General features: G+C 42.3%; 1 protein-coding gene across 1 annotated transcript; it reads right to left on the bottom strand.

Annotated features, from left to right (window-relative positions):
• Window positions 1-2,812: 2,812 nt before the first annotated feature.
• LOC112263125 (solute carrier family 2, facilitated glucose transporter member 8) lies at window positions 2,813-21,932 on the bottom strand. The gene is made up of 10 exons (XM_024439125.2): window positions 21,594-21,932; window positions 8,560-8,722; window positions 8,163-8,369; window positions 7,855-7,954; window positions 5,971-6,182; window positions 5,406-5,555; window positions 5,097-5,205; window positions 4,677-4,844; window positions 4,289-4,434; window positions 2,813-3,917 (listed from the first exon to the last, which is right to left on the bottom strand). The coding sequence occupies exons 1-10, from the start codon at window positions 21,689-21,691 to the stop codon at window positions 3,750-3,752; spliced, it is 1,521 nt and encodes a 506-aa protein (XP_024294893.1). The 5' UTR covers window positions 21,692-21,932; the 3' UTR covers window positions 2,813-3,749.
• Between the last annotated feature and the right edge of the window lie 3,871 nt (window positions 21,933-25,803).

Here is a 25,803-nt window from a genome sequence, read left to right as displayed (position 1 = left end):
CTCCTCATCCGGTTAGGACACACATGTCCTGGCCACCTCAAAGACATTGCATACTTAATTTTAGTGTGGAAAAGAGGGCTGTGCATATCTGCTACTAGAGTAGTTGACTGTTGTATTACGGTTGGTTACCTGTAACTTGGTTACACTGCTATGTGCTTCTGTCCTGAAAGGCTTTTTATATTTTGTGGTATTGCCCATTGTTTATATGCTGTAAGTGTGTGAATGAGATTAAAACATGAACACACATTGAAAATCTAGTTGGCTTGGGCTATTCAAACACAACAGAGGCATGACAGTGCCATTCCCTAGATATAATGTACCAAGACTCTTATGAAACACTTTCAAAGACAGAATAACATTATATAAAATAAACAAGGGCTACTTATATGCTGGTGAAGGTGTTTGAGTGAAATCATGTTGGCTATATAGGATTCAGAATAAAATTGTTTTCCACTAACAGTCTTTATAGGCATGAGTTTTGTACACATTTTTGAAAAAAGTACTAATTTCAATCATTTATGTTTACAGGTGATTTAACCTTCATCAAATTGTATTATTGCAGGCATATTGGATTTTGTACTCCAGACTCGATTTGAGGCTAAATATAATGATAATCTGTGATGATTTAATTGAAAGACTAAGGGCTAAAGTTACAAAATCCTTTAAGGAACCTTGGACCCCGAAAAAGGTAATTTCGATGTCGGAGCCCACTTGTTTTCCTTAGAGACCAACACAATAGCCAAAACATCAAAAAGCATGTCTAACTGTATGCATTTTTCTCAGGCAGGACCATGCAGTACTGGTTAACGTTCATCATAAATATTAAAATCTGATATTTCCACCTATTGTATGTCTGTTTAAAGGTCTATGTTTCCAAGATGAATGAAGATATCTTAATGCTGTTAATTTGTGTATTTTGGGCAGACAACGGACTACTTGTTTTCCAAATTTGAGCAATATCAGAGCTTGCAATATTGGGTTACATAAGCTTATGTGGCCAACCCCTCTCCAGCCAGCCAGGCATTATTCCGCGTCGTGCCTAAGAACAGTCTTTAGCTGTGATATAAATGGCCATATACCATACCTCCTCGTGCCATATTGTTTAATTATACCTCGGGTAGGGGTATCTAAAACATTTAGATAAAAAAATATAAAAGATTGAGAATGGAGTTGTGGTTGAATCCATTAAAATGGTTGTATTCTCTTTGCTTGTATCCTACTTGTCCTGAAGCCACTCCTGCGTTGTCTTGGCTGTGTGCTTAGGGTCGTTGTCCTGTTGGAAGGTGAAACTTTGGCCCAGTCTGAGGTCCTGAGCACTCTGGAGCAGGTTTTCATCAAGGATCTCTCTGCACTTTGCTCCGTTCATCTATTCCTCAACCCTTACTAGTCTCCCAGTCCCTGTCGTTGAAAAACATCCCCACAGCATGACGCTGCCACCACCATGCTTCACAGTAGGGATGGTGCCAGGATTTCTCCAAACATGACGTGGCATTCAGGCCAAAGAGTTCAGTAGTAGTTTCATCATACCAGAGAACCCAAGAGGGTTGTCATGTGCCTTTTACTAATCTATGGATTTCACATGACTGGGAATACAGCTATGCATCTATTGGTCATAGTGTCTTCAGCATGACACATCTCCTTTGCATAGAGTTTATCAGGCTGTTGATTGTGGCCTGTGGAATGTTCTCCCACTTCTCTTCAATCGCCGTGTGAAGTTGCTGAATATTAGCGGGAACTGGAACACAATGTCATGCACGTCAAACCAGAGCATCTCAAACATGCTCAATGGGTGACCTGTCTGGTTAGTATGCAGGCCATGGAAGAACTGGGACATTTTCAGCTTCCAGGAATTGTGTACAGATCCTTGCAACATGGGCGGGCTGTGCATTATCATGCTGAAACATAAGGTGATGGCGACGGATGAATTGCACAATGGGCCTCAGGATCTCACGTTATCTCCATGCATTCAAATTGACATCGATGAAATGCAATTGTTTTCGTTGGCCATAGCTTATCCCTGCCCATATCATAACCCCATTGCCACCATGGGGTACTCTGTTCACAACATTGATATCAGCAAACCTCTCGCCCAGACGACATCATACATGTGGTCTGGGGTTAAGAGGCTGGTTGTATATACTGCCAAATTCTCTAAAACAACATTGGAGGTGGCTTATGGTAGAGAAATTAACATTCAATTCTCTGGCAACAACTCTGGTGGACATTTCTGCAGTCAGCATGCCAATTGCATGCTCCCTCAGAACTTGAGACATCTTCGGCATCGTGTTGTGACATAACTACACATTTGAGTAGCCTTTTGTCTCCAGCACAAGGTGCATCTGTGTAATGATCATGCTGTTTAAACAGCTTCTTGATATACCACACCTGTCAAGTGGATGGATTATCTTGGCAAAGGAGTAATGCTCACTAACAGGCATGTAAACAAATTTGTGCACATCATTTTAAAGTATTAAGCTTTTTGTGCGTATGTAAAATGTCTGGGATCTTTTATTTCAGCTCATGAAACCAACAGTTTACATGTTGCGTTTATATTTTTGTCAGTGTATATTGGGTATCATGTGTATATTTATGTAGTATATACAGGGCACATTTGTAAAAGAGACCTAGGTCTTAATGTGTCTGCCCTGTTAAAATAAAGGTTAAATAAACCATTTTTAGTTGACTGATTTCCTTATATGAACAGTAACTCAGTAAAATCTTGTAGTTAAGAACAACACCATAACCCCTAGAACCATTCAGGGGGAAAAAAACAAATAGAATACGTAAGGAAAAAATGAAGGTTTTTCTATGATAGACAAATCTCTTTTATTAACACGATATTATACCAATCACGAGTGTAGCACTTTGCGTTCAAATGTTTTGAAACTGTCAATTAAATTACAGTATGCATTGATACTTTAAATTGTATTCACACAACCATTCTTAACAAAATCACATGAATTACATACTTTTTTTTTAGAAAGGTGGAAAAAGAGTATTAACATAGTTATTTGAAAAGACATGAAAAATTATAATTCCAAGAGGACATTAGTGCACACTTACAAATGTACAGAAACAGCATTTAAAAACAGAACACAGTTCCTGCTTCTCCTGGTTCTTTATGTTCAAAGGTTCACCTGTATAGAAAGTGTCAGTGTTGTGTAGATGTGCTCAGTGCATTAGTTTTTAACAGCTTTACCTGTATTACAAGTGTATCAGTAACCCATAGTATACCCACATGGTATAAACAGAACATTACATCAGCCAACAACAAAATATTATTTTTGGAACTATTCAATTATCATTATGGGCTAAAACATTTGTGTTCTCACATTTGAATAATGCAATAACCGTTTGTGTACTGTAAAAAATAATACATACAAAAAGTGTGTTTCATTATGTTTGTGTAATCGTTATTATTATCAATAAGTAAAATTTACAAATATCTCAGGTTCATAAATATTTTCTTGAATGTGTGAATTTAATTACTCCAGTGAAAAGAAATAGTAAAAGTACCATTAAAAGCTCGCTTAAGAGGTCCAACGTTCATTCAGGATGCCCAACAGGCCAAAAGCCCAGACCCGCTGAGTAGAGCACAATACTCAGCCACAACCATTATACTTTTTCAAGGAAGAGAAAGCGATAGATTATCCCATCTTAAAGGACCATCCAGAGAACTATCAATCACAAGGTATCATGAGACCCTCCAAACTGTACTGTCCTTGCTGAGGTTATATTTGGCATTGATGTTAAGTTGGTCTATTGTAGCTTAATTGTTCTGGAGTCCCTTTGAAACGTGCCTGGATCTGCTCCAGAGTCTTGCCTTTGGTCTCCGGGACAAAGATGATGGTGAAGACTATGTTGAGTGCACAACACCCAGAGAACAGCCAGAAGGTTCCAGCACTGGTTAGGAGATCCTGAAACACATTTTCATGGATTGTTATTAAAATACCCAAATACATCCTTACAGTTACCAGCATTACCTTATAGACCTCTGAGCTGATCCTCTAAAAATGTACTGACACTACACATGAACTGCAGAGTAAACTTCTTTGTTCAGCACATTAAGTGTCTATCTGTATACACAGCAATGTTTGTATATCTGTAATAAAAATGTTGTTAAAGTTCGCATATAGACATTTGTGTCTCTGCTTGGCTAAGAAAATGCGAACCAGTAAAACCACAACTGCTAAATGGCTTCCTCACAAGCCCTCTTTATCAGCCCGCTCAACATCTCTTTATCCCCCACATCTGCCATATAGGATGCCCAAAATCAACAGCAGCTCACCATCAGGTTCTGGAAGGTCTTGGTGATGACGAAGGCAGAGCCCCAGTTGGTGAGGACACAAACAGAGCTGGCAAACCCCTTTACTCGCGTGGGAAAGATCTCTGACATCACCAGCCATGGGATGGGACCCCAACCAAGAGAGAACCCTGAATTGACCACAAGGTATGACGATTAGAATAAGTTTCACACTAAGCTAAATGTCAGATCTGAACTTACAATGTATGGCTGATAGTAAGTTCAAAACACATGGAAGAATTTACAGGTGACTAAACTAACTATACTCTAAAAGAAACATTACTAGGCAATGCAGACAATTAATTTCATTGTTTTTATCTAGCCAGGATAGTTTGCTGGGCCCCAATAGTCACAATTTAAGAGTGGGGTTCACCTGTGATGAAGAAGCCCATGCTGGACAGTGCGAGCCATGACAGATCAGACGCAGGGTTCTGGGCAAGGGGACTCTCTACTAGAAAGAGTCCTGAGGAGTTACCATGGGTTTCACTGGACAACTTGAAGTAGACACCAAAGGCAGCAGTGCTTAGACACATAAACACTCCTTAATAGAGAAAGAGAGGGAGGAAGAGAGAGAGAGGGACATTTCTTTTCACAATTGAACATGGATTTTCAGGTAGTTGGGGCCCAGTTTGGGTGATGGGTGTGGTAATTTGATGTCAAGCTTGACAGTGCCTTATTTCCGCCCTACAATTTTGGAGAGTGATTGCTACAAAGGACTCTATTGATGCATTATAAAATCAGTGGAGGAGAAAGATAAGTAACTGATAACACGCAGACAGAGACAGACACACACCAGAGAGGATGAGGAGAAGCTTCCTTCCAGCGCGGTCCATGACCAATGCTGCTACTGCAGTGAATACTACCTGGGTTGCTGCTACTACTACCGTAGCAACATTGCTGTTCTGAAAAACAAATAATCACCTGTTATTTTATTACATATAACTGCACTGGTATGTCAATATTCATAGTATCTATAGTACTTAGATAATCAATTTACAGCTTATGAATAGTAATGAGATTAAAATACATAAAAAAGATTACAATAAATAAAGCATTGGTCGGTCCAGCTGCCAAAATACCGATAACACTGAACAATTCTTACCTTAAAATTGGCCTTCTCAAAGATAGTCTCAGCATAGAACATGATGGCGTTGATACCGGTGAGCTGCTGGAAGAGCATCAACATGATGCCCACTCCAAGGGGCTTGTATACTCCAGGATCCTTAAGATCAGCCATCCCAAAACTACCTCCCTGGTTTAACACAAAGCACACAGTCATCACACACTCTAATGCCAATTAACATGGGTCAGATGTGTTAGCATGCTTCTTTGTTCCAGATTCTCCTCAGACTAAATCCACAACGTAGAGGACAACCGTTTCTCAGCTCTGTCAAGTTTCTCTCTGCTCTGGTTCCCTACAGTAGGTGGGCTGACCTAAATATACTTACTCAGACACATAACCATGCAAGTAAAGAGAGGTACCGCAATAAATATTCTAAGACTGTTCCTACTGATTTGGTTAAGTGCAACACAGCGGTGTGACTCTTTCCCTACCTGAGTATTATTCTACAATCAATACCTTTGTCGCACACATTGTGAAATGGCATAATGCCTTTCTTAAAGCAAGTCTTATACTTCAAGATTACAAGGGAATACGCAAAGCTCACCTGGTCGTCAGAAGCATCCTCGATGCGGGCACACTCCCACTCTGCAGGGGCGTCTGGCCCCCTCAGAAAGCGCAGTGCCTCCTCAGCTTCCCTCCGTTTACCCTGAGAGAGCAGGAACCTGGGCGTCTCAGGCATGAAACACATGAACACCATCATCAGGGTGGGAGGGATGGAGCAGCAGATCGCTAGCCAGCGCCAGTCCAGTGACAGCCCTGGGAAGCATCTACATTTAAGTCATTTAGCAGACACCATTATCCAGAGCGACTTACAGTTAGTGCATTCATCTTAAGATAGCTACATGTAGGTGGGGCAAACACATATCTCAGTCACAGGAAGTAAATTTTCCTCAATAAAGTAGCTATCAGCAAAGTCAGCGCTAATAAAGGGGGGTGAAGTCAAGTGCGAGTGTTAGTTCATGAAAGGTGGGGTGAGTAGGGGGTGCGAGGGGGAGGGTGATGGTTGTGATTATTTAAGATACTCTTTGAAGAGGTAGGGCTTTAGATGTTTTCGGGAAGATGGGCAGGGACTCTGCTGTCCTAGCTTCAGGGGGAAGCTGGTTCCAACATTGTGGTACCAGGACAGAGAAGACCTTGGACTGGGCTGAGTGGGAGCTGCCCTCCCATAGGGGTGGGAGGGCCATGAGACCAGAGGTGGAAAAACGAAGTGCTCGGGTTGGGGTGTAGGGATTGAGGATAGCTTGAAGGTAGGGAGGGGCAGTTCCTCTTGCTGCTCCGTAGTCAAGTACCATGGTCTTGTAGTGGATGTGAGCTTCGACTGGAAGCCAGTGGAGCATGCGGAGGAGCGGGGTGACATGGGAAGGTTGAACGCCAGGCAGGCTGCAGCGTTCTGGATAAATAGCAGGGGTTTGATGGCACCCAGCCAACAGAGAATTGCAGTAGTCCAGATGTGAGATGACAAGTGCCTGGACTAGGACCTGCACCACTTCCTGTGTGAGGTAGGGTCCTACTCTACGGATGTTGTAGAGCATGAACCTGCTGGAGCGAGTCACTGGAAGCAGAGAGACAGTAGAGTATGGAATGTGAGAAGGCAGTAGTGTGATGACCCTAGTAGAGTCATTCCGTGTGAAAAGAAACTATTAAGTTCGGGATTCTACAGCTGTGTTGTCGATATTACGTAATTTTATGTTTTTTTAATTATTGTTATTTTTTTACAAGGTAACTCCAGAACATGAACAATGAAAATGTAGAATGTTGATCATTAGTATTCATCACTAGCCTAGCACGAATTAGATCAGGATAGCTCGTACAAGGCAAATCCATCACCCCGGTTCATTAAATTGAAATTCATATTTAGAAGAGCATATACAGGAAATGAAACGTTTCTTCCTTTCAACATTCCTCAGCCAGAGACCATTTGCCTCTAAATATTAGAGACTATGGAGACAAAACAGCCAACCGCTCCTGCAATGGTACTGTCTATTGAGGAAGCAAATGGTGAAACACGCATGGTATGTCGGTAACTAGATTAGGTTTACCGGTGGCTTGTGAGGCCGGCATAATTGAGAGCATTCTCAGTTAGTAGGCTGGAATCTTGATCATGCCTGGCGATGATGATCACATGACAATACCGATTGCAGCTGAATAGCCTTTGATGGTGGTTTGTACCTTGAACAAAACACCAGATCATTAAAATATTGCCCTCTACAACTACCTCCACCCGTATGACTACTGCTGTAACTTCTGTCATAAAATTGTACAACACTGAAACTCTTAATGACATGGTCAGATGCTTGTCAAATCCTGTCTCCAATCCTGTCTGCTGACCAGATACAGTATACAAATGGCATATAAAATTTCTCATGAGATTCAAACCAATAAATCATAACATTCAAATGCTGCTAACAAATGGACATCTGTGGCGTACCTGCTATATATACTCCCATGATTCCTGTGACCACCATGAGTTGAACACAGGAGCCCATTGCCCCACGGACACGCTCATGGGCCATCTCTGAGATGTACAGCTAGAGCACAGAGGAAGAGAAAAATTATGTTCACACAGGAAGAGTACGAAGCATGACATATTGCTAGAAGCCATAAAACAGACGTACAACGTAAAATAGGAATATATGAGGAAATAAACTAATTAGAATGCATGCATTCATTTATACAGTCATGCATCTTGGTCAATTTAAGCAGATAGCATCAGAGTAGACATTCCATAGTACTTACTGGGACCACTAGAGATGTAACCCCACTTGCCAGTCCTGTGAGGACCCTTCCAAGATACAGCATCCAGACATTCTGAGCAGCAATGATGATTGTAAAACCAAAGATATAAGGTATGGAGCAGAACATAAGACTCAGCTTCCTCCCGATCTTGTCCACCATCCAACCGCCGAGTAGACCCCCTATAGCAGCTCCTATCGTCACGATAGACTGAAAAACAGAACAGAGTCAATTAAATGGATAATGTCCACTTTAATCCACTCAGGAATGATTAGGGCCCCGAATAGACCAGGAAAAAAAACTGAGTCCGTGTTATAGCATGACAATGACCCAAAGCTCATCCTGGTTGGGTTATGGGGGGAGGGGAAATCAGGGCCCCATGACAAGAATGCTATCTTACCCCAAACCAGGAAGCCTCTTCTTTGTCTAGTTGTAATCTCGGGTCAGTGATTGTGCTTAGTTCAGGGATGGCAGGGGAGCTGTACCCTAACACGGACCCAAAACTCAGGGGGCCAAGGACTGCTGCAAAAGTAGCAAGGTACAACTTTCCATTCTTCACCTTGCTGTTGAAAATATAGAACAGATGGGGTTAAAAAAATGAGCTTTATTGTAACAACACTATTTACATGCAAGAATTCACCAAACCAACAAAACTAGACCATGTTGTTAGTAAAAACTACAGTGTGCTACTGCTGTCAAGTAAGCAGACACTCACAAAATGCAGTCAAGCCATCCCCCTGAATTTGGGTGCTCGAATACACAAGACTTTACCGGCGCCGCTTGTTTTCTGGTAGGGAAACTGAGTCGGATGCACAGATGGAGACGATCGCTACAAATCATTCCAAGCAAACAGTTTGAAGCGCACATTCAAATTTTCCACAAAAATCATACCAAACGTATATTTCAGTTTTGCATACATTTCTTTAAAGTGTTAAATAACTACATTTTACTTGGTCTATTCCCACATTCTTTATCTTAAGCATTATTTTATGTACTTCTATTAAAGCTTTAAACTTTGATGACTCCTAGGAAATCCACATTGAAAATGTCTGGTAAACTTTTTTTTATTTTTTAATGCATGTCACTAGTAGATAATTAATCCAGTATGATGACCACTGCATACCAAAGTGACAATATTATGCCACATCTTAAAAGGAGCTGACACACACCAATTCTATGTAGCCTCTTGAATGATGTTCATTTCAATACTTGCCCCTTGGAACTGTTCCTAACATTAACCTCTCTCGTCTGTCTCCCTTACAGGGTTCCCAGGGGAACTATGAGGCGCGGACACAGGAGAGAGGGATGAGGCAGATGACAGGAGAAAAGCGAGGGAGGGGATGGAGAGGGGGGAAAACAGAGAAGGTGTTGCACAGGGGAGGGGGAGACACACCCGAACCAGCCCTCACTCCTGATCTAAGCACACACACACACACACACACACACACACACACTTGAGCCAGCTATACCCTTCCTGTGATGTTATACGCTTGTTTTCTAAATACAGAATCATGTAAGAAAGATATAATTTGTGCTTGAAAATGATATATTTATGACTGACTTAATTACAAGATTTTTTAAGAATTGTCATTAACGTCAGATAATTTCATATGTTATCGCTTGAAAAACATGAACCCCTGTGGTGCTGTAGAGCAGGTATGTTGGAGGTGAAAACAATGTCTTTTTCCACCAGAAATTAGTATAGGCGATTTCAAAAGGCTTCTGATGTTCTTATGCTCGTAATTTGTGTAACTCTGTGTAATAAACAGCTCCCTATCCTCTGGATGTGTACCAAACTCACTAAAAGTGGCAGTAATAAAGCCCCTCCTGAATAAGACAAACCTTGACCACCCAAAAATAAAATAACAAATAAAAATGGCCTATATCAAATCTCCCATTCCTCTCAAATCTTTGGGAAAAAGCTGTTGCTCAGCAACTCACTGCCTTCCTGAAGACAAATCAAGTTTACAAAACGCTCCAGTCTGGTTTTAGACCTATTCATTGTACTGAAACTGCACCCGTAAAGGTGGTAAATGATCTTTTAATGGCGTAAGACCAAGGCCCTGCTTCTGTCCTCGTGCTCCTAGACCATAGTGTCGCTTTCGACACCATCGATCACCACATTGTTTTGGAGAGATTGGAAACCTTAAATTGGTCTACATTGACAAGTTTTTGCCTGGTTTAGATCTTATCTGTTGGAAAGACATCAGCTAACCTCTGTGGATGGTTTGTCCTCTGATAAATCAATGGTACGTTTCAGTGTTCTGTTCTAGGACCACTATTGTTTTCACACATATATAACACACACCCTTTTTCAGGACCCCGTCTTTCAAAGATAATTTGTAAAAATCCAAATAACTTCACAGATCTTCATTGTAAAGGGTTTAAACACTGTTTCCCATGCTTGTTGAATGAACCATAAACAATTAATGAACATGCACCTGTGTAACGGTCATTAAGACACTAACAGCTTACAGACAGTAGGCAATTAGGGTCACAGTTATGAAAACTTAGGACACTAAAGAGGCCTTTCTACTGACTCTGAAAAACACAAAAAAAGATGCCCAGGGTCCCTGATCATCTGTGTGAACAAGGAGGCATGAGGACTGCAGATGTGGACAGGGCAATAAATTGCAATGTCCGTACTGTGAGAAACCCACCGTCGCTGGACCAGACAGGACTGGCAAAAAGTGCTCTTCACTGACGAGTCACAGTTGTGTCTCACCAGGGGTGAGATGGTCGGATTCGTGTATATCGTCGAAAGAATGAGCGTTACACCGAGGCCTGTACTCTGGAGCAGGATCGATTTGGGGATGGAGGGTCCGTCATGGTCTGGGGCAGTATGTCGGACTGCATCATCGGACTGAGCTTGTTGTCATTGCAGGAAATATCAATGCTGTGCGTTACAGGGAAGACATCCTGACATGACCCTCCAGCATGGCAATGCCACCAGCCATCCTGCTCATTCTGTGTGTGATTTACTGCAAGACCGGAATGTTGGTGTTCTGCCATGGACAGCAAAGAGCCCGGATCTCAATCCCATAGAGCACATCTGGGACCTGTTGGATCGGAGGGTCAGTGCTAGGGCCATTCACCCCAGAAATGTCTGGGACCTTGCAGGTTTCTTGGTGGAAGAGTGGGGGACCATCTCACAGCAAGAACTGGCAAATCTGGTGCAGTCCATGAGGAGGACATGCACTGCAGTACTTAATGCAGCTGGTGGCCAGACCAGATTCTGACTGTTACTTCTGACCCCCTTTGTTCAGGGACACATTATTCCATTTCTGTTAGTCACGTCTGTGGAACTTGTTCAGAATATGTCTGTTGTAGAATTATGCAGAAAAACTAATCCATGATTTGTCACTTCAAGATTGGACTACTACAATGCATTACTCTCTGGTTACCCGGATTAGTGCTAAATACGGCTGATAAAATCTCGAGTTGAACCCTAAAATTCTTATTACTCCAGTGCTAGCCTCCCTACACTGGCTTCCTTTTAAGGCTAGCCTACAAAGCATTACATGGATTTTCTTCTACCCAGCTCTCCGATTTGGTTCTGCCATACATACCTACGGTATGGCTACCTGGGGCAGCAGGTAGCCTAATGGTTAGAATGTTGGACTTGTAACCGAAAAGTTGCAAGATCGAATCCCGAGCTGACAAGGTAAAAATCTGTTGTTCTGTCCCTTAACCCATTGTTCCTAGGCTGTCATTGAAAATAAGAATTTGTTCTTTACTGACATTCCTAGTTAAACAAAAACGTGCACTACAGTCACAAGACGCAGGCCTCCTTATTGTTCCTAAAATATCTAAGACACCAGCTGGAGGCAGGGCTTTCTCCAATATAGCAACATTTGTATGGAATGGTCTTCCAATCCATGTGAGATGCAGACCCGGTCTCAATCGTTTAAGTCTTTAATGAAGACTTATCTCTTCAGTAGGTCCTATGATTGAGTGTAGTCTGGCCCAGGGGCGCGAATGTGAATGGCAAGGCACTGGAGTGACGAACCACCCTTGCTGTCTCTGCCTGGCTGACTCCTTTCGCTCCACAGGGATTCTCTGCCTCTGATCCTATTACGGGGTTGGGTCACTGGTATGCTCTCCGTCCCTAGGAGGGGTGCAACACATAGTGCCAGACTTTGTTGCTATACTCGACTTGAGTGGGTTGAGTCACTGTCGTTATTTTCCTGTCCGGTTTTGCAGCTCCTCTGGTTTGTGCAGTGGGGGAGATCTTTGTGGGGTATACGCAACCTTGTGTCAGGATAGTAAGTTAGTGGTCTGTTGATATCCCTTTGGTGGTATGGGGGCGGTGCTTGGGCAAAATGGGTGGGGTTACATCTCCTGCCTGGTTGGCCCTGTCCAGGGGTAACTTTGGATTGGGCCACAGTGTCCCCCGATCCCCCTGTCTCAGTGTCCAGTATCTATGCTGCAATAGTCTACGTGCCAGGGAGCTAATGCCAGTCTGTCATATCTGGTGTAATTCTCCTGTCTTATCTGGTGTCCTGTGTGATCTTACGTATTTATCTAATTCTCCCATCTCTCTCTCCCTCCAGTAGAGTCTAGGACCATGCCTCAGGACTACCTGGCCTGACGATTACTGTCTGTCCCCTTCCCCAGTCCATGCTGCTGATCCAGTTTCTGCTGTTCTGCCTGCAGCTATGGAACCCTAACCTGTTCACTGGACGAGCTACCTTGTCCCGGATCCGCTGTTCGACTGACACTCTCCCTACACCTCTGAATGCCATTGACATTTACTCCTGAGTAGGGCTGGGCGATAAATCAATAATTAGAAGTAATTACATACCTCAATAACAATGTAAAATGTTTAGATTAATTTTCAGTAATGTCGATATAGAATAATTAGGTACAACCGTCCATTTCACCTCTGTGACGCAGCAGGAACGTGCGGAGAAGTGACAATATGCATGTGGAGAGGTATACGCCCATTAAAAACCACTTAGTACCTCGAGTGATGGAGTAGCCACTATTAACCACGAAAAATGAGTGATGTAGGTGAAAACAGTGGCAGTGATGTAGGTGAAAACAGTGGCAGTGATGTAGGTGAAAACAGTGGCAGTGATGTAGGTGAAAACAGTGGCAGTGATGTAGGTGAAAACAGTGGCAGTGATGTAGGTGAAAACAGTGGCAGTGATGTAGGTGAAAACAGTGGCAGTGATGGCCATGGAGAAGGAGCAGCTTCCAATGAAGAAAATATTGATAAAAAGGGTTCAACTGTTTCAGTTATTTGAAAGTGGTTTGGCTTTTTGAAGTCCGACAAAGAGCAGAGCAATGTTCATTGCAAATTGTGCCGTAGACCGGTGGCTACCAAGTCTGGTAATACGACAAACCTTTTTCATCATCTGAAGCAAAATCACTCTTTGGAACATGTAGAAAGTTTGAGTTTGCGCCACGGTATTGATAAACTCTCCTCAAGCACCAGCCAATCTAGGGATGTTCGCCCGAAGCAGTCAACACTGACAGCGTTTATGCTCTACGAGCAATCACAAATGCTATTATGCATTGTTACCAATCAGCACAGTTGAAAAGGAAGGTTTCAACAGGCTTATCAATTTATCTGACCCCAGGTAAGTGCTCCCTGGCCGCAAACATTTCTGTGTATGGATAAAGTTGAGGAACAGCTCAAGACAGATTTAACGTATTTTGCTACTACTACCGATCTGTGGTCTAGTCGCACGTCAGAGCCTTATATTAGCCTCACTATCCACAATATTGACAAAAGAGTGGAATCTTCTAAATAAATGCCTTCAAACATCATACTTTCCCGACGACCACACGGGTGAAGCTATAGCAGAGGGGCTCATTGACGCTCTCGCCTCCTGGGGACTCAGTCAAGACAGACAGGTCTGCATTACAACGGATAGTGGTGCAAACATGTAGAAGGCCGCGCAAATCAACAAATGGACCCGACTGCAATGTTTTGGACATCGTTTGCACTTGGCCATTGGTAAGTAACCATGTCAATTGTGTATATTGAAGTGATTTGTTAGATGAAACTAAATATGCATTTTTCTTCAACTGGATTACGTCAAATATTACATTTATACATAACTAAAATGGATTATTGTGATTTTAACATTGTATTAAAATCTTGATTTCTCTTAAGAGTGGGTAGAGACAAACAGGTGGATCGAGCAATTGGAGTGTGTAAGAAAGTGGTAGGTGCCTTTTCCTATTTGTGGAAAAAGAAGAGACCTGGCAGTTACTCAAAAAAAACACAACCTACCCCAGCACAAGTTGGTGACAGAGTCGCCTAATAGGTGGAGATCAGATCAAAAGATGGTGCAAAGAGTACTGGAGCAGGAGCCATTTCACAGGTCTTGTCCAGTGACAAGTAGACCCAGCACTCCCACCTATACAGATATAGATGTTCTTGAGTACATCAACCAGGCATTGACCCCACTCCTAGAATCCACAGATGCTCTGTCTGGTGAGTCTTATGTCAATACAGAGGTCATGAAACCTGATGATGGTGAAACAGAACTCAACCAAACCATCAAAACGATAGTCATGGACTATCTGAATGAGAACTATGATGACCTAGCCACAGATGACCTCCTGGACATAGCCTCGTTGGTCGACCCTCGGTTTAAAACACATTACATCAAAGAGGCAAAGGTGGGCCACATAAAAGCAAGAGCTGTCTCAGAGATGGTCAATGAGGGACATGAAAACCCAAGCCCAGCACAGGGAGACATTGCTGCTGCTTCACCACAACTGCCAGCTAAAAAGAAAAAGTCACTGGGCAGTGTTTTCAAAAAGCCGTGCTCCACCACAGGTCTTACTGAAATCCAGTTGGTAGAAAAGTAACTCAGCTGCTACCTTCAGTCTCTTGATGCTGACATTGAAATCAATCCACTGGTGGAAGATCCACCCCCCCCAAAAAAACATTCCTAAAGTCAGCCACCTGGCAAAGCGCTACCTGTGCATTCCTGCAACCAGCTCCACCCCAGTGTGTGTTTTTAGCACAGGTGGCAACATAGTAACCTGCCACAGGGCAGCTTTAAAGCCAGAGACCGTAGACCGACGTCTTTCTTGCTTGTAACTTGTAAGAGAACAACTACCCCAACTTCAACTGTGATGTGCCATTAGGCTAACAGTTATAATGCATATTGACTTGCACGATTTTTAAATTTGTATTTCTTGTTCATAACTTGTACGGGTTTATGTTAGTTAATGTTATTTGTGAGTTCTACTTCTGACAATAAATAAGAAACATTAAAGCCTTCGGTTTGTTCAGACATTCTTGAGTCTGAAGAAGAAATTCACCTTTTAAACATTATTTGATTAATATCATGATCATTATGAAATTATATATAAATAAATATATATATATAAATAAGTCATTTGTTTGCCATGTCGCCCAGCCCTACTCCTGAGATGTTGACCTGTTGCACCTTCTATAACCACCGTGATTATTATTTGACCATGCTGGTCATCTATGAACATATTGAAGAACGACCTGGCCATGTACTCTTATAATCTCCACCTGGCAATGCCAGAAGAGGACTGGCCACCCTTCAGAGCCTGGTTCCTCTAAGGTTTTTAATCCTAGGTTCCTGTCTTTCTATGGAGTTTTTCCTAAACACTGTGCTTCTATATCTGCATTGCTTGTTATTTGGGGTTTTAGGCTGGGTTTCTGTATAAGCACTTTGTGACAACTGCTGATGTAAAAAGGACTTTATAAATACATTTGATTGATTGAGACTCTGGACTTTATCCCCATTTAAAACCTGTAGTTTGAATTGAATAGAGGAGTCCATAAGTGCAGATGAAGGATATCAAAGATCTGGAAAGATCATGTATGGAGGAATAGTTGGAAAAAAGTTCCCAAACAGTCACCGTTTCCCATGTAAAATAGCACTTTGAGTGATTAAAATATCACCCATAATGTTGGTTTGGATAGAAATACTTAAAATTTGAAAGTACTCTCAATGGCTAACTACTTGGAAGTTTCAAAGTTTTTTGGGGCATGGAAACATTGTTCAATTGGTATCAAGGGACCTAACCCCCAGCCTACACCATCAACAAAAGGCCGGATGGGGCCATAGCTAGCTAACTATAGCTACTGAAACAGATTGTTGTTTTGCTATGTTTTTGGGGAAGAACATTGTTTGCAACTTTACCAGCATCAAAGCATACGTATCGATGAATCGTTGTGACATATGAAATACAAGTGATAGTGTAATCAATGTGTAATAACTACGTAAAAAATTTATGAATGAATTAAATGCAGTCATATTCAGGTCCTGATTGGTCAAATAGTATTATATGACACGTCAAATAGTATATTTTTTGACACACAAAGACCCAAACGGCGTTCCTTAGAAATCATGGTTGAGAATGAAACGACTGAACAAATGAACAATGAAACAGCACAGCAAGTAAGTGAAGGAAATAGGTTTTGATGATGTTTTACTGGTAATGGGGACATACGTAAATGCCAACAAAGTAACTTCTTGGTCAGTGTGGTGTGTAACCTTTATTTAACTAGGCAAGTCAGTTAAGAACAAATTCTTATTTACAATGTAGCCTACCCCAGCTAAACCCGGACAACGCTGGGCCAATTGTGCGCCGCCCTATGGGACTCCCAGTCATGGCCGGATGTGATAGAGCTGGATTCGAACCAGGGACAGTAGTGACTCCTCTTGCACTGAGATGCAGTGCCTTAGACCGCTGCATCCATGTGTGTGTGTGTGTTACCTATTTAACTGTACTAGAATGCTTACAAGGCTGCTAAAATTTTAAATATCGTTTTTTTTTTGGCAAGGAAAATATTGGATGTCGGTATCGGCCAAAAATGTCATGTCGGTGCATCACTAGTGAAAAGCCCAGGAGGCCGGTCATTTCTGAGATACTGGAACCAATGTGCCTGGCAGGGACGATCATACCATGCTCAAAATTGCTTATGTCACTCATTTTGCCCATTCTAATGGTCAATTGAACAGTAAGTAAGTGAATGCCTCCTGGTTGCTTTATATAGAAAGCCACAGCCAAGTGATTCACTGTCAGAAAGAGCAAATCATTTTCGTGAAGGTGGTGTACCTAATAAACTGTAGGGTAGTGTACATCATTGGTGTTGGCTCACTTGACCGCAGCATGGAAATGGCGCCAGAGGGGATGATTGCCGTTTTATGTGCTATTTTGTCAATATTTTTTGCATTGTTTGTATTTTTCTTAAACTTATGTACATAATGTTGCTGCTACTGTCTCTTGACCAAAAATAACTTCTGGACATCAGAACAGCGATTACTCACCTCGAACTGGACAAAGATATTTTTCTTTAACGAGTCCGACGCGAAGAATATACTGCTTTCTCGGGAACGGGCCCAAATCCCCGTCATTTTCCTGAAGAAAAGACTGTGAAAAAGGGGGTGGAGGTCGGGCTGCCTTCTGAGAATTTGTAGGTGAGTGAGTAAACCTCCACTACCATCCGTTCTATTGGCCAACGTGCAATCATTGGAAAACAAAACTGATAATATACGATCAAGACTTTTCTACCAATGGGACATTAAAAATGGTTATATCTTATGTTTCACCGAGTCGTGGCTGGACCACGACACATAATATAGAGCTGGCGGGATTAGCCATGCATCGGCAGGACAGAGAAGCTAAGGGCGGGGGTGTGTCTATTTGTCTATAACAGCTGGTGCACAATGTCTAATATTAAAGAAGTTTCGAGGTATTGCTCGCCTGAGGTAGAGTACCTTATGATAAGCTGTAGACCACACTATCTACCAAAAGTGTTCTCATCTATATTATTAGTAGCCGTCTATTTACCACCACAAACCAATGCTGGAATTAAGACTGCACTCAACCAGCTGTATAAGGCCTTAAGCAAAAAATAAAATGCTCATCCACAAGCGGCGCTCCTAGTGGCCGGGGACTTTAATGCAGGCAAACTTAAATCCGTTCAACCAAATTTCTACCAGCATGTCACAAGTGCAACCAGAGGCGGAAAAAACAACAACTCTAGACCACCCTTACTCTACACACAGAGACTCATACAAAGCTCTCCCTCTCCCTCCATTTGTCAAATCTGACCATAATTATACCCTTCTGATTCCTGGTTACAAGCGAAAACTAAAGCAGGAAGTACCAGTGACTTGCTCAATACAGAAGTGGTCAGATGACTCAGATGCTACGGGACTGTTTAGCTAGCACAGACTGGAATGTGTTCCGGGATTCATCCAATGGCATTGAGGAGTATACCACCTCAGTCACCGGCTTCATCAATAAGTGCATTGACGACATTGTCCCCACAGTGATCGTAAGTACATATCCCAACCAGAAGCCATAGATTACAGGCAACCGCCGCATCAAGCTAAAGGCTAGACCTGCCTCTTTCAAGGAGCGGGATACTAATCTGGACGCTTTTAAGAAATCCCGCTGCGCCCTCAGACGAACCATCACACTAGCAAAGCATCAATACAGGATTAAGATTGCATCCTATTGCACTGGCTCTGACGCTTGTCGGATGTGGCAGGGTTTGAAAAATATTATGGACTACAAAGTGAAACCCAGCCGCCAGCTGCCCAGTGACGTGAGCCTACCAGACGAGCTAAATGCCTTTTATGTTCGCAACACTTAAGCATTCATGAGAGCACCAGCTGTTCTGGACGACAGTATTATAAACGCTCTCCGTAACCGTTGTGAGCAAGACCTTTAAACAGGTCAACATTCACAAAGCCACGGGGCCAGACGGATTGCCAAGACGTGTACTCAAAGCATGCGCGGACCAACTGGCAAGTGTCTTCACTGACATTTTCAACCTCTCCCTGACTGAGTCTGTAATACCTCCATGTTTCAAGCAGACCACCATAGTCCCTGTGCACAAGGAAGCGAAGGTAACCTGCTAAATGATTACCACCCCGTAGCACTCACAACGGTAGCCATGAAGTACTTTGTAAGGCTGGTCATGGATCACATCAAAAGTATCATCCCAGATACCCTAGACCCACTCCAATTCGCATACCGCCCCAACAGAATCACTGATGACACAATCTCAAATCACACTCCACACTGCCCTTTCCCACTTGAACAAAAGGAACACCTATGTGAGAATGCTGTTCATTGACTACAGCTCTGTGTTCAACACCATAGTGCCCACAAAGCTCATCACTAAGTTAACTTCTTAAGGTATAGGGGGTAGCATTTTCACTTTTGGATAAATAGCATGGCCAATTTCAACTTCCTGCTACTCATGCCAGGAATATAAGATATGCATATTATTAGTAGATTTGGATAGAAAACACTCTGAAGTTTCTAAAACCATTTGAGTCATGTCTGTGAGTATAACAGAATTTATGTAGCAGGCAAAACCCCGAGGAATAACCGTTCAGAAATTGTTTTTGAGGTCTCTGTCTGTTCAGTGAGTTCTCATTGGGAAACGATATTTCGTAGGCACTTGATTTCAGTTCCTACCGCTTCCACTGGATGTCACCGGTCTTTGGAATTTGGAAGTTGAGGTTATTCCTTTGTGCAATGAAGAAGTACGGCCATCTAGGAACTAGGTAACACTGTTGAGAGTTGCGCAAGACTTGAAAAGTAGAGTTGGTTGGTTGTCTTCCTGTATTGAACACAGATAGACCCGTCTTCAATTTGATCGATTATTAACGTTTAAAAATACCTAAAGTTGTATTACAAAAGTAGATTGAAATGTTTTGGCAAAGTTTACAGGCAACTTTTGAGATATATTTTGTAGTGACAAATTGGAAGCTGTTTTTTTCTGGATCAAACGCGCCAAATAAATGGACATTTTGGATATATATGGACGGAATTAATCTAACAAAAGGAACAATTGTGATGTTCATGGGACATATCGGAGTGCCAACAAAAGAAGCTCGACAAAGGTAAGGCATGTTTTATATTTTATTTCTGCGTTTTGTGTAGCACCTGCAGGGTTGAAATATGCTACTCTTTGTTTACTGTTGTGCTATCATCAGATAATAGCTTCTTATGCTTTCGCCAAAAAGCCTTTTTAAAATATGACATGTTGGCTGGATTCACAATGAGTGTAGCTTTAATTTAGTATCTTACATGTGTGATTTAATGAAAGTTTGATTTTTATATCATTTTATTTGAATTTGCCGCGCTGCATTTTCCCTGGCTGTTGGCCAAGTGGGACGCAAGCATCCCCTATCCTAGAGAGGTTAAGGACCCTGAAATTAAACACCTCACTCTGCAACTGGATCCTGGACTTCTTGATGGGCCACCCCCAGGCGGTAAGGGTAGGCAACAATGCATCTGCAACACTGATCCTCAACACTGGGGACCCTCAAGGGTGTGTACTTAGTCCCCTCCTGTACTACTCCCTGTCCACCCACAGCTGTGTGGGCAAAAACGACTCCAACACCATCATTAAGTTTGCGGACAACACAACAGTGGTAGGCCTGATTACCGACAATGATGAAACAGCCTATAGGGAGGAGGTCAGAGACCTGGCAGTGAGGTGCCAGGACAACAACCTCTCCCTCAATGTGAGCAAGACAAAGGAGCTGATAGTGGACTGCAGGAAAAAGCGGTCCGAACAGTCCCCCATTAACATTGACGGGGTTGTAGTGGAGCGGTTTGGGAGATTCAAGTTCCTTGGTGTCCACATCACCAACAAACTATCATGGTCCAAACACACCAAGACAGTCATGAAGAGGGCACAACAACACATTTTCCCTCTCAGGAGACTGAAAAGATTTGGCATGCATCCCCAGATTTTCAAAAAGTTCTACAGCTGCACCATCGAGAACATCCTGACCGATTGCATCACCGCTTGAAATGGCAACTGCTCGTAAGGCACTACAGAGGGTAGTGCATACTGGGGCCAAGCGTCCTGCCATCCAGGACCTATATACTAGGCAGTGTCAGATGGAATCCCAAAAAAATGTCAAAGGCTCCAGTCACCCAAGTCATAGACTGTTCTCTCTGCTACCGCACAGTGCCAAGTCTAGAACCAAAAGGCTCCATAACAGCTTCTACCCCCATGCCATAACACTGCTGAACAATTAATCAAATGGCCACCCAGACTATTTACATTGAACCCCCAACCTATTTGTTTTTACACTGCTGCTACTCGCTATTTATTATCCATTCATAGTCACTTTACCCCTACCTACATGTACAAATTACCTCGACTAACATGTAACGTACTCCCGCACATTGACCCCCTGTATTTAGCCTCGTTATTGTTATTTATTTGTGTTACTTTTTTACTTTAGTTTATTTCGTAAATATTTTCTTAAGTCTTTCTTGAACTGCGTTATTGGCTAAGGGCTTGTAAGTAAGCATTTCCCGGTATGGTCTACTCCTGTTCTATTCGGCGCATGTGACAAATAAAGTTTGCTTTGATCGTGCTGGGTGGTATAGGGCCACCGAAGACACTGGGTTAAAACTTTTCTTGCCATAATCATAACACAAACTTACTCAAGATATTCGTCCTGTTCCGACCTTACGCCTGTCTCTTCTTCTCCATATTCTGCATCAAGCAATCGTCTCGACTCATTATTTTGGATTTCCATCATGTTTTGTTCTGTTGTTTGCGGTCACTTAACAACAAAGGCCAGGGATGCTGGACATGCAGAGCCAGCGAAAATCTTTGCCAAAAACACTTCGCGAAGGGAAAACCGCCGCACGCGAGACTACAAACCCTCAATTCAACAAGAACATTCTCAGGAACTTATGAAAATCATAATAATATTACTATTTTTGTAAGCAAAATATATCCGTTTCACTTTTGTCAACTGACCGACCGGACGGTTATTGTCAAATTGGGTCATATACTTTCACAGAATCAGCTGATTCGCATTCTTGCTATAAATTCATATTTCCGGTTCCGTTTAAAAAAAGTTAAGTTGCAGCCGTTCGCAGGGTGTTCCGTATAATGATAATGTCATCATATTTTGAAACAAAGTACAAGAAGTTGGTGAATGGGGTGCTGATAGACAATCGTTGATGGATATTTATAGAGCTCTGATCAGGACAACACTTGATTACGGGTGTAGAGTTTATGGAACAGCGCGGAAGGCTTTTTGCTTCAGAGGCTGGACAGAATCCAGTATATAGCTTTAAGGATGTGTATTGGTGCATTTAGGCCATCGTTGTAAAATAAGACTAACCGATTTGCCTAGTTAAATCAAATAAAATATTTTTAATTATCAACATCTGTATATGCCTTAGTAGTGGAGGCAGGTGAGATACCTTTGGAAATACGGCATAAAAACCCAATAAGCATTTTCTTAAGTTGAAAGGCTGCCATTGCACATTGAGTTTAACATGTCAATAGATTGTTGTAGCTTTGACATTAATGTATATTAGCTACTTTAATCACATTATGATTTCTGAAGATGAGTTGAGTTTACCTTAAGGGGCATTCACCTAGATTTAGCAATTTGCAGCTATGGAGAAGAGGCAATGCCAATAGCCGTATCAATTTTCAGTCTGTGACTTGCTTCGCCAAAGTCATCAATAGTTGGGCTCCCGAGTGGCGCAGTGGTCTAAGGCACGAAATCTCAATGCTAGAGGCGTCACTACAGACACCCTGGTTCAATTCCAGGCTGTATCACAACTGGATGTGATTGGGAGTGCTGTAGGGCAGTGGACAATTGGCATATTGTCATCTGGGTTTGGCCTGTGTAGACTGTCATTGTAAATAAGAATTTGTTCTAACTGACTTGCCTGGTTAAATAAAAAACATATTCAGCAGAAACAGGTATAGAACCACATAAATATAGTCTGATTTGTATAAAATAATTGTCTGAAGTTATCATGTGTTCTGACTTCCAGCTCTATGTGACCAAGGTGGAGGACTTCAGATGTGTGACTTCCAGTCTACAGCCATCAGCTGCAGACATGCCTGCCTCCTGGAGCCTCAAGCTAAGGCCCTCCACAAACCTCTGGCCTGTGATCTTCTTAGAACAGTGGGAAAACATTCAGACATAATGATCATCTCTACACAGTCAAGCACGCACCCAGCACTGTTGAAATACCTCTTGCTTTCACTTGAAAAAACGTTGTAAAAATCTGAAAACTGTTGTCTTGTTTAGATAATATTGAGTTTTGTCCACTCCACAGGGGATGTTCCTGGATGCTCTGGAGTTGTTTGCCAAGGCCTTGCTGCTGGTCATATCACATGAGGAGGTCAGTGTGAAATTTGAGGTATTCACATAGCTATGTGCATGAAAATTAATATAGTTGTTACTGTTTCCACCATATACAAACACTTTCCTTGGTTTTATCCAAATGTTATCTGCCTAAGGGGGGCATGTGAAATCCTTTGACCTCAGCCATCTCTACAGACAGACACTCCTTGCACAGCCAACAGATGGTGCTATTCACCTAAGATTTAAAACCATGTTTCACGGGTGTGAACCACGGAAGTGTCTCTCTTTGTTGCTGTTGTAGCCTGGCATGTCTGATGGCCCTGGGCCGCTATTCTGACTCTGAGGCTGGTTAGTAACTGGCATCAGGTAGACTCTGAGACCGCAGATCTGCTCACCCTCAGAGCACGTCTCCACAAACAGCTCAACCAGGTCAGTAGTACACTCTCACACTCTGTTTCCTCGGTGTTAACGCTTGGCAATATCTGACAATACCATGCTATAAAGAACGCAGGTGTGACGATTTCTAGCACCAAATGTAATTTCAACCACTAACCTTATGAGCTGTAACCTTTGGGAAAAATTGCTTATGTACCAGTTCAACACTTGTGACATCATTTCCACTTTTGTCCTCTCGGACCATCTAGTGACTACCTATAAAAAATATTTAAAAAGCCAAATTTACATGCATTCTAATGGAATGACAGGACCATTCTTCATTAGTGATGGGGGAAAAAAATCTATACAGTTACATATCGCAATATTATTTTTGGAAGATATATAGATATTTGACTCCCAAAAATTGCTACCATAGGTAGCGTTAACTAGCGCTAGTCAGCTGTGCCTCTTCCAAAACGTAAGTATTTTTCATCCTATAGATTGTTCTCCATCTTCTTTTTAAATAGGGAGCCAACATGTTTTCAGCACTTTTATTTCTCTGACTGATCAAAACTTGTTTTCTCTTGTCTCTCTGCAGCAGACATTTAGTGAGATATATGTTTGGAACATAAAATCGCAATAAAATGTCAGTATGGAATCGCAATACATATAGAATTGTGAAAATCGCAATACATATCTTATTGGCACTAAGTATCGTGATAATATCGTATCGTAAGGTCCTTGGCAATTACCAGGACTCTTCTCCATACAGGTAACACTGTGCTACCCTGATCTGAGGTCAGCCTTGGTCCTCAGTCCATCGTGCCTAGAGGCAGGTGCCCTGCTGGGCTAGAGGAGGCCTGTGAGAGGGCCAGGCAGCAGGCCATCAGCAGGGCCCTGGCAGGGAAGCTCACGGAGGCCCTGTCCAAGATCAACATGGCCCTGGAGCATTGCACTGAGACTGAAGAACGATCTGGCCTTAATAGCGATGCACTCTTATAATCTCCACCCGGCACAGCCAGAAGAGGACTGGTTCCTGGTTCCTCTCTAGGTTGCTTCCTAGATCTGCCTTTCTAGAGAGTTTTTCCTTGCCACTGTGCCTTTAAATCTGCATTGCTTGGGGTTTTAGGCTGGATTTCTGTATAGGCACGTTGTAACATCTGCTGACGTTAAAAGAGCTTTCTAAATAAATCTGGGAAAAAAGAGCTTTATAAATACATTTGAGCAGCACTACCTCTTCAGGTGTTCAAATGAAATTTTATTAGTCTCATGCGCCGAATACAACCTTACAGTGAAACGCTTACTTACAAGCCCCTGACCAACAATGCAGTTTAATAAATAAATAAAAATATGACTAAAAAAGAAATACAAGTACCAAGTAATTAAAGAGCAGCAGTAAAATAACAATAGTGAGACTATATACAGGGGGGTACTGATACAGCAGGTGGTCATAAGGTTCTTGTTAGAAGCTAGAATCTTGATCTTGTTGACAGAGTATTTATCTGTACGTGTAAAGGTTCTGATACAGCAAGCAAGAGTGTTGTGGTTTAGTTGATACATGCCTGGTTGATCCCATTTTACCAGACCATTCTCCTAAACCAATGAAGAGATCTGAGTGCACAAAACATTAAAAACACAATCATAATATTGAGTTGAACACCCCCCCCCCTCCCTTCTCCCTTTCCCCTCAAAACTCAATTCGTCTCAATTCGTCAGGGCATAGACTACAATGTGTCGAAAGTGTTCCACAGGGACGCTGGCCCATGTTGACTCCAATGCTTCCCACAGTTGTGTCAAGTTGGCTGGATGTCCTTTGGGTGGTGGACCATTCTTGATACACATGGGGAAACTATTGGGTGTGAAAAGCCACCTACTTCCATACCCCGTTCAAAGGCACTTAAATATTTTGTCTTGCCCATTCACCCTCTGAATAGCACACATACATAATCCATGTCTGAATTGTCTCAAGGCTTAGCAATCCTTCTTTAACCTGTCTCCTCCCCTTCATCTACACTGATTGAAGTGGATTTAACAAGTGACATCAATAAGGGATCATAGCTTTCACCTGGATTCACCTGGTCAGTCTAGATCATGGAAAGAGCAGGTGTTCATAATGTTCTTTTTAGAAGCTACAAGCTTGATAATGTTGACACGTTTTC

This window comes from Oncorhynchus tshawytscha, linkage group LG12, assembly GCF_018296145.1.
Source record: "Oncorhynchus tshawytscha isolate Ot180627B linkage group LG12, Otsh_v2.0, whole genome shotgun sequence".
Taxonomy (NCBI): Eukaryota; Metazoa; Chordata; class Actinopteri; order Salmoniformes; family Salmonidae; genus Oncorhynchus; species Oncorhynchus tshawytscha.
This window is presented reverse-complemented; position numbering and strand designations above follow the sequence as displayed.